The following is an 8576-nucleotide window of genomic DNA, read 5'->3' on the forward strand; positions in this document are numbered from 1 at the left end:
AGGTGCAGGTGGTAGGGGCTCAGTGGGGAGGGTGTCTGGGGGGGCCCATTGGTGTTGTACAGATGCAGGGGAGGTGGGGCTTGTCAGGGTGAGGGTTCGATGGGCCTGATTAACAGGGGAGCCCCAGCTTCTACCAAGGGGATGCAGCATGCTGGGCTCCAGCTTCCCCCCTGGTCCCGCTTCCTTTATCCCCTTCTTGTCCCCATCCCATGTCCCTTCCCCACTGCTCCATCTCCTCCCCAGGCTTGGGGGCAGGGGGGAACCTCCCCCCAGCACTCACCGGCAGAGCGGGCTGGGGCCAGGTCACTCCACCTTCCTGCCGTCTGGTGATTGCAGGGCAGGCCCGCCGCACTGACAGGGAGGCGGGAAGTGGAGTGACCTGGCCCCAGCCCGCTCCGCTCTGCTCCCCTGGCTCCCAGACTTTGGGCGAGGCGGGAACTGCCCCCAGCACTCGCCTGTGGAGCAGAGTGGGCTGGGGCCGAGTCACTCCACTTCCCGCTGCCCGGTGAGTGCAGGGCGGGCCCGACCCCTGCTGCAGTCCCCTGGGATGTAGCTCAGGGGAGGGGCCATGGGGGGGCAAGGGGCGGAGTGGGGGTGGGGCTGGGGCCGGGGCGGAGAAAGGGTGGGAAGAGGCGGGGTGGGGGAGGAACAGGGGTGGGGGCAGCTTTCCTGGCCATCTCACCCAGCCGGGGGATTGGGCTGGCTGGGGCCCCTTCTGACTCTGGGCTCGGAGCCGTGGTAAACCCGGTACTGCCTATCCCTGTGTTCCACTGGGCAGGCTGGGGCACTGAAGGGTTAAGGCCATCCCTTAGCCCACCTCAAAATCAGGCTCCAGGAAACTTGCCCAAAGGCAGAGAGTTGAAATGAGTCAGGACTAGAACCCTGAACTCCTGCTTACAACTCCACAGCACAGAAGTCATCAGACTGGGTCAGACTCAAGGTCCAGCTAGTCCCGCCTCTTGTCGTCGACAGCGTGCAGCGCCAGCTACTTGAGAGGAGGGGGCAGGAATCCCTGGAGAGGACAATGTGGTGTAACCTGACTATGAGGAAGCTTCTTTCTGACTTCCTTAAAGGTGGTCTTTTGTCCTGAGACAGAAGAGTTTCTGACCCCTCTATTTTGTAGCCCATCTAATGGGACCAGGGACATGTCAATTACCCATAGAAATGTCCCGTTGGGATTTTGTGTAGGGCAGTTTAATCCTACAAAGCCCGTGGCCTCCATGGTACCCTACTGACCAAGTCCCCTCTCCTCCCTTGTTGCACCTCAAATCACACAGTGGCTACTAAGGGAGCAGCATTGATGGGATCCAGAGGTAGCTCCACCCAGCCCTCCTGGCTCCAGTGATGACTGCTTGGGACAGAGGATGGCTGGGCCACAAGAGCAGTGTATGTGTGGGCAGGGGTCAGTTTGGGCTGTGTTAGGTGGACAGGTTTCTGGTACAACTTTCCCTTCGGCAGGTAACACACCTGTGCTGGGTTCCTGCAGAGCCGTTTGTCATCCAGACGTCAGAGGATAAAACAATCAGGTAAAGCCTAGTGGTGGGGACTAACTGCAGAGGTGGGACTTGGTGTAGTCAGGAGAATGTGGGTGAGGGGTCCCAGAGCTTTGTAAAACCATCCCATGGACAGTGCTAGTGATTAGACCTGTTGGTGGGATGGGGGCTGCTAATGGCCTTGGACTGCAGAGTTGCTCACTTGGGTCCAGGATGAGTGCCTGGGCATCCCCAGACCAGTGCACTATGGCTGTTGGGCGCCTCTCTCTTTCACTGGGTGGGTGGCCGTGGCAGCTGTCATTCCTCATCCCATCTTTTGGCAGGCCAGGTGTTTCTAACCCTGTTGAGGAAGTAGACACATCAACAGAGAACTTCATTACTGCTTGAACTGGGGCAATAAGGAGGATATTGTTTGGCGTCTGCAGCACAAACCACAGCAGGGAGTGGCTTTGTAGGCTAGTGAAGTTGTCTCCCAAGCTCTGTTGCTAGATTTAACTGGGAATTGGTCCTGCTTCGAGCAGGGGGTTGGACTAGATGACCTCCAGGGGTCCCTTCCAACCCTGATATTCTATGATTCTGTGATTCTAAGCAAACCTTGTGCTAACCTCGCATTTCGTGGAGAGCATCATCTACAGCAGGGTAGCGCACGATCAGGGCACCAGTGCTGTGAGCAGTACCACTTGCCACTGGCTGGAAGCTATGTTAGCTTTTGGCGTGGCTTTATCATCGCTGATCAATATTGTTACCGTTGCTGGAGAAAACAGGGAGTTTGCAGACAGCGTGCATGATACGCAGCAGAGCAGGACGGTGACGAGCTATAAGAGGAGCAATGTCCAGGGCTGCCCAGCCCTCTCCCAGGCAGAGGGGGCCACCAGCAAAGAAAAAAAACAGCATTTCAAAGTGGCCAAGATGCAAATCCCCATGTAGCCGAGCTACAGGGTGGGAGATGGATGGGGCAAAGGGAATGGGACTGAAAACACGTTGTGGGCTGAAGGGCGAAGCATTGTTGTTTAACATGAGTACTGCAGTAGCGTCTCCTCAAGGCCCCAACCCAGACCTGACCCGTTGTGCTAGGCCCATGGAGCTCGCAGGCTAGATCTCAAGGGAGGAATGACTCTGGCTTGGGTAGAGGGAAGGAGAGCTCCGGTTCACACATGTGGAGCACCACAAAGAACTAGAGAATTGGCAGGTCTGGGCTAGAACATGGGGATGAGTCATGGAGCTCGGTAACCCTTGAAATAGAGGAGGAGAAGCCCAGGCTGGAGGAGTGAAGAGATTGGGTTGTGCATATTGTCATGAGCATGCATCAAAATAGCCAGTTTGCATTCTCTTCTGTAGCTTTTGCCCCAGTAACTGGCCAGATGTTGCTAGGAGTTCCAATCACTGTATTAACTCTCCCTCACTTGTTCTTTTTTCCTCCTTTCCAGGATCTGGGACAGCCGGGAGCTGCAGGTGGCCCATACGTTCCCAGTAAAGCAGTATATTCAGACCTACTGCGATGTAAGCCAGGACGGCCGGTACTGCATCAGCAGCAGCAATGGCTTTGGTGGGGAGGGCTGCGAAGCCACAGTGAGTTTGCTGGCTGGGCAGCAAATTGCTGCTTGTTCTAGTCCTCTCCTGAAATTGTTACCTATAGACAGTAGCCTGTCTCATGGGCAGCAGGGCTCAGCGGGTTCACCTTGGTGCTCTGAGAGCAATCCTGCCAGGAAGTGCAGCCTGCACGCTGGACTGGCTTTAGCCTTGGTATTATCTGTTGGGGCTTGCTCCCTGCATCATGCGTCTCTTTAAGGCTTTTAAAAAGCTTTCCTTTGTGATAACGAATGCTCTGCCTTCATCACAGCGCTGGGATTTCAGCTCCACATGGGACAAGCTTTACAGAAAACACACAGGCAAGCTCCTTGCCCCGGGGAGTTTACAGTCTAAGGCCTGATCCTGCCACCTCTTCAGTCCACACGTAACTCTGCACATGTGTGTCCCCAGGACTCTGTGTGTGGGACTCTGCGTGTGGAAGTGATTGCAGGCCTAAATGATGGCTTTAAGTGAGACATATGGCTGTAAGAGATGCCAGGAAAGAGAGAAGTGACGGGCACTTATTAGAGAGAGAATTACCTGTCTGTTCAAGCTGTACGCGTCGAATGTAGTGAGAGAATGTAACCTCTTGAAATGTGTACTAATGAGAAATCATCCCACTGGGTTTTGACTCTTTCAGGGGAGCTGATCCCACCCAAAGCCAGTAGCAAAATTCCTATTGTGTTCGGTCAGTCTAGAGTTTGACTCTGCATTTAAAAATAAACTTGGCATGGGGCTGGGTCCCACAACTGTCTTGGTGATTGCAAGGCTGTACCCCTGAAGCTCTGGGAATGTGGCATACACCATCCCACATCCGCTGCGGGGAGGAGTGGAAGACAAAGGCTGGAGAGCAAACCCAGAACAGGTGTGTGAAGGAGTTAAGACTGGCAACAGGCTGTCTGCCAGCAATGCAATGGGGAGATGAGGGGAACGGAGCACCAAGCTGGAACGCTCGTGTAAACCTCCGTGGGTATGTTTGTTTCAGGCTCAAGATACATGGCCGTATCAGTGTGGTGACGGGTGCTGAGTGAGGACAGCAAGGAGGTTCCTGGGAGATGTAATGATTGGTTTTTCTTTGTAAAGCAGCCAAGCGTGGTGAAGGAATAGTAACAAATTGGTGAAGTGGCCTTCGGGTTGAGCTCTTTGTGTCTGTTCCCTTGCAGCTGTGGGACCTAAGGCAGACAAGAAGCCAAGTGCGTGAGTACAAGGGGCATTTCCAAACCACTACATCCTGTGTCTTCCTTCCCAAGGGTCTAGGTCTGACCCCAGTCGTTGCCACTTCATCACATGACTGCATGGTGAAGGTCTGGAACCAAGACAACGGAGGTATGGCCTCAAAATGTGACTTAGGAGGAACCATGTATTGACGGGGTGTTAAAACATCCCTCTTTATTCCTCTCTCAGATGGTTGAGGATGGGCTACTGAGCCTTTATCCCAGCGGTCCCCAAACTTTGGAGGGTCGCGCCCCCCCTTACCCATGTCCACACCCCTCCTTCTCGGGGCCAGGAGTGGAGATGTGGCTCCAGGTGGGTGGGGGGGACACAGACAGGGTTAAGGGGATCGAGGCTGGGGTCTCAACTGGGGATGAGGCTGGTGCTGGGAGCCATAGGCACCGACTCTGTGGGTGCTCCGGGGCTGGAGTACCCACGGGGAAAAATTGGTGGGTGCTCTGCACCCACCAGCAGCCAAGCTCCCTGCCCCAGCTCACCTCACCTCCGCCTCCTCCCCTGAGTGTACCTCTCCTTCCCCCAGCACTTGCCTGTTTCGTGGTGAAACAAGCTCTGGGAGGGAGGGAGGAGGAGCAGGAACGGGGTGAAATCAGGGGAGGAGGCGGGGAAGAGGCTGGGTTGGGGCAGGGATTTGGGAAAGGGGTTGGAACGGGGGTGGGGAAGGGAGAGTCTAGCACCCTCCAGCAGAAGCCAGCACCCATGCCGGAAGCAGGGCCATGGCCAGGGGCGGGAGTGGAGCTGCAGTCAGGCTGCAGTGGTGGCTGGCAGCTGGTCCTGGGCCAGGAACAGAGCCGCAGCCAGCAGCTCAGGTTGGAAGATGGCAGGGGCCGGGAGTGGAGCTCCTGCCGGGTGCAGAGCTGTGCCGAGGCTGGGGACGGGGCCAGGCGTGAGGCTGGGGGCAGGGAGGGGCTGGGTGGTGCTTCCTCCCCACCCCTCCTGGGGGCTGGCCTGGGCCCCATCACACCTCCCCAGACATTCCTCCATGCCACCATAGGGGGGGTGCACCCCACAGTTTGGGGACCTCTGCTTCATTCTGTAGGTCACTGACCCAGATCCAGCCTATGGGGTTCTGACAGAAATGGCTATTTCGTGGCCTGTGATAAACAGCTTGGACTCAGTTTCTATATCACAAAAATAATGAGTGCTCAGATTTGTAGCCTCGGAACTCAGTCGCATCCTGATTAAAATGAAAGATAAAGAATAGAGTTTTACAGATGAGACAATCCGGCAGCCGGGAGGACAGGATAACATATGAAAGGAAATGCCAAGGAGTTGTCCCAATTGGACTAGAAGCTGTAATTGCATTTTGGAACCAGGGCCTGCTGACCAAACATTCCCACTCACTTTGGTTGATGTTCCTACTCACTTTTGTGACTGGGAATTACAGGCATTATGGGGTTAATCCTACTTGCTTCCCAGCCCCTCCCACCCTGGGGGTATGATGAGGCTAGGTCTTACAATGATCAGAGAACAAAGAGCAAATACCGCCTAAGCACTATTAGACTGGGAGGGTTGGGTTAGTTATTGCTTATCTGCCACCCAGTTTAGAATACAGAGAGAGGAAAGAGAGCTCTGGGAAACAGCTGAATTTACAGCTCTGGTGATGTTAGCAAAGCACTGGATCTTTGATCATGTGGGGTGTGGTGTTGCCAGAACCTCTTGATGGAATTTTAGCTTTAATCTAGGTGCAGTGCTATGTACGTAAACCAGTATGAAATTTAGTTACGTACAAATTCCTGTGGTATGCGGCACTTTTGTAACCCACATGTAGAGCTCAGAGTGTTGTAGAAATGCCATCTTTCCATTCTCAGCTTGATGCTGCGAGGGCAGAGGTGAACAAAACTGCAGAAGTGACTCTCTAGAGACTGGCAATCCTTTTTATATTTCCCATTCCACCGTCTGACTTGCAGGCAATGCATCTACTGTAAACAGGAGTTTGCATAGACTCTCCCTCTGCCCACAGACAGTTCAGCTTCCTGCACACACCCATGCTCATCCCACAGTCTGCTGGTTGTAGAGGCCACTCTGCAGGTGTCTGTGCTGCCTGCCAGCCCTGGCAGTGAAGGAACCTGAGCTCAGGCTGGATCCACGATAAACTGCCTTAATCCTCCTGCATGGATGCAGTGTGTTGAATGGCATTATTGGTATGTTAGCTTCAGTCTTAACCAGCAGTTGATATCTGCACTTGTTTTAATAGTAGGTAAACTAAGACTCTGAGTACAAAATCGTGTATTATTAATTTGTGTTACGATAGTGCCTAGGACCCCAGTCATGGCCCAGGACCCCAAGCACCCAGGGGCTGTACAGACCAACACTGAGTGAATTTGATTCTGTTTGCCTGTTTCGTAAATACCCTGTGAAAATCACTGCTGGTGCCACTGGGATGGGAGGAGCTGCTACAAATGCCCTAGAAGACACATGACATTAGGCTGTCTCCAGATATAGACGCAAATGTCCGATGATCTAGCCTCCATTTAAAATATATTTTATGCTGAAACCTCCTTCATGTTGGAAATAAGTTCAAGTCTAAGTCATTCAAACAGCCCCGCACACCAGACCCCACAACCAGAATCAGACCGAAGAGAGACTGAACTGTTGTGTGCCACAGGCCGAGAGCCAGGGCAGCTGGTGGGTGACCGAGTTGTGCCCATGCCCAAGGACCCTGCAATGACAGGGAATGAAATGAGTGAGATATTACCCAGATGATCCTAGCTAGTGATCTGCACCCTATGCTGCAAAGAGGGTGAAAAACCCCAGGTTCCTGTCAGTCTGACCTGGGGAAAATTCCTTCCCAACCCCCAATTTGGTGATCAAATGTACATTGCAAAAAAAATGTAATAAAGAAATAAGCAGGGGGAGGGCGAGGAATTTGTGTGGCATTAATTAGGATTATCTCCAGAAGTGCAGTAACGAATAATTTAATTGGCATTGGAAGAGAGGCTTGTTTTAATGTCCATTGGTGGTGATCAAAATCATCAGGAGATGCTGAATTAATATGATGGCTGACTGTGTTTTCTGCTCTGAGGCTAATGTGTTACGGGTTGCACCTCCTGCAAAGCAGTAAGGCTCTAAAGTTCTGAGGTTTCTTTCTGAACGTGACCCCACCCCCGTGCCTGAGAAAAATAAATCCAGCAACAATTAGGCCAAAGGAATTAATGTGTTGGTGAAACAGGGCCCTGCAGACGAATCACTGTGAGAACAGCATGTTCTGTGTGATGGCAACGTCCTGAGGTGGAAATCTGCTAAATGATAGCGCCTAAGCAGAACAAATAATCCTCAAGCATTGATCCTTCCGCGGGCTATTGTAACGTACCAGCTATTACGAGAGGATGTACAGATTCTCACAACCCCTTGTGTAATGGGTACCTGAGAATGTGTTTCAAACTGTGCCAACCCCGTTACTGTCACAATCAGGTGTTTTTCTGTATCAGTGCGTATTAGGACTGACTCCTCCATTGTCCCAGGCTTGCAGGAGTTTCTTAAGGCTATGTTGGCACCTGAATGGGCTTCATATCAGCACTCAGAGAGCCAATCGGAGGCACTGCAGGGGCTAATCCTGAGAGCAGCCCCTGCAAAACAAGCACTGCAACAGTCTGGAATCCCAGCTCACAATCTGGGTGACCTGCTGTCTCTAAACTCCGGATACAGATTGCACCTGCTTGCCATGTCATCTCCCCTTGATCTCTGTTCCCGTCCGCCACTGCGGGGGGAGTGGAAGAGCAAAGGGATGGTGTGACCCAGGTGGGGCCTGGTTTTGTGCTAGTTTTCATGTATCTGTCATGGGACTGTTGAGCAGTAGAAGCTCTCACTTCTTTGGGTTGAGAGAGGGGCAAGAGGGAACCTTGATCATGTCCCTTTTTTAATCCTAGAAATGCCAGCTGCTAACACCTGGCTTGCAGAGGGGCCCATGGCCACTAGGAGCCCTAAGAAGGCTCCTACAGCAGGGTGCTGTGGCAGTAATGTCAGGTGGGAGAAGTGCCTGACCTGGGAGACAAAGTGGGGCTAGATTTCCTATGCTGGGCCATGGCTTCCTTTGAGTGTCATCCCTGTGTGTCTGTAGAAGGGGCCTGTAACTGCACCCCCCCTTTAAAAAGCCACTGTTTTCTGTAGGTCAGTTGTTTGTTGTCTCACTGGTGAAAATGTACTTCTGAATTACAACGAAATGCATCTGACTGACTGATGCTTCCCTGTTCTCTCCACAGCCTGTCTGGCCACCGTGTGCCTTGATGGATCCGGACCCCTTGCTTCCCTGGCTGTCTGTGACAGCTCCACGCTTCTCTGTGC

At 53.0% G+C, this 8576-nt stretch overlaps 1 protein-coding gene across 1 annotated transcript in view; it reads left to right on the forward strand.

Annotated features, from left to right (window-relative positions):
- WDR31 (WD repeat domain 31) overlaps positions 1-8028 on the forward strand; it is a 31159-nt gene extending 23131 nt beyond the window's left edge. Inside the window, exons 6-9 of the mRNA XM_077836133.1 lie at positions 1459-1526; positions 2921-3062; positions 4226-4388; positions 7724-8028. Of these exons, the coding sequence (XP_077692259.1) occupies positions 1459-1526; positions 2921-3062; positions 4226-4388; positions 7724-8028 (678 nt within the window). The remainder of the gene's footprint in view (positions 1-1458; positions 1527-2920; positions 3063-4225; positions 4389-7723) is intronic.
- Positions 8029-8576: the final 548 nt, after the last annotated feature.

This window comes from Eretmochelys imbricata, chromosome 16 (assembly GCF_965152235.1).
Source record: "Eretmochelys imbricata isolate rEreImb1 chromosome 16, rEreImb1.hap1, whole genome shotgun sequence".
NCBI lineage: Eukaryota > Metazoa > Chordata > Testudines > Cheloniidae > Eretmochelys > Eretmochelys imbricata.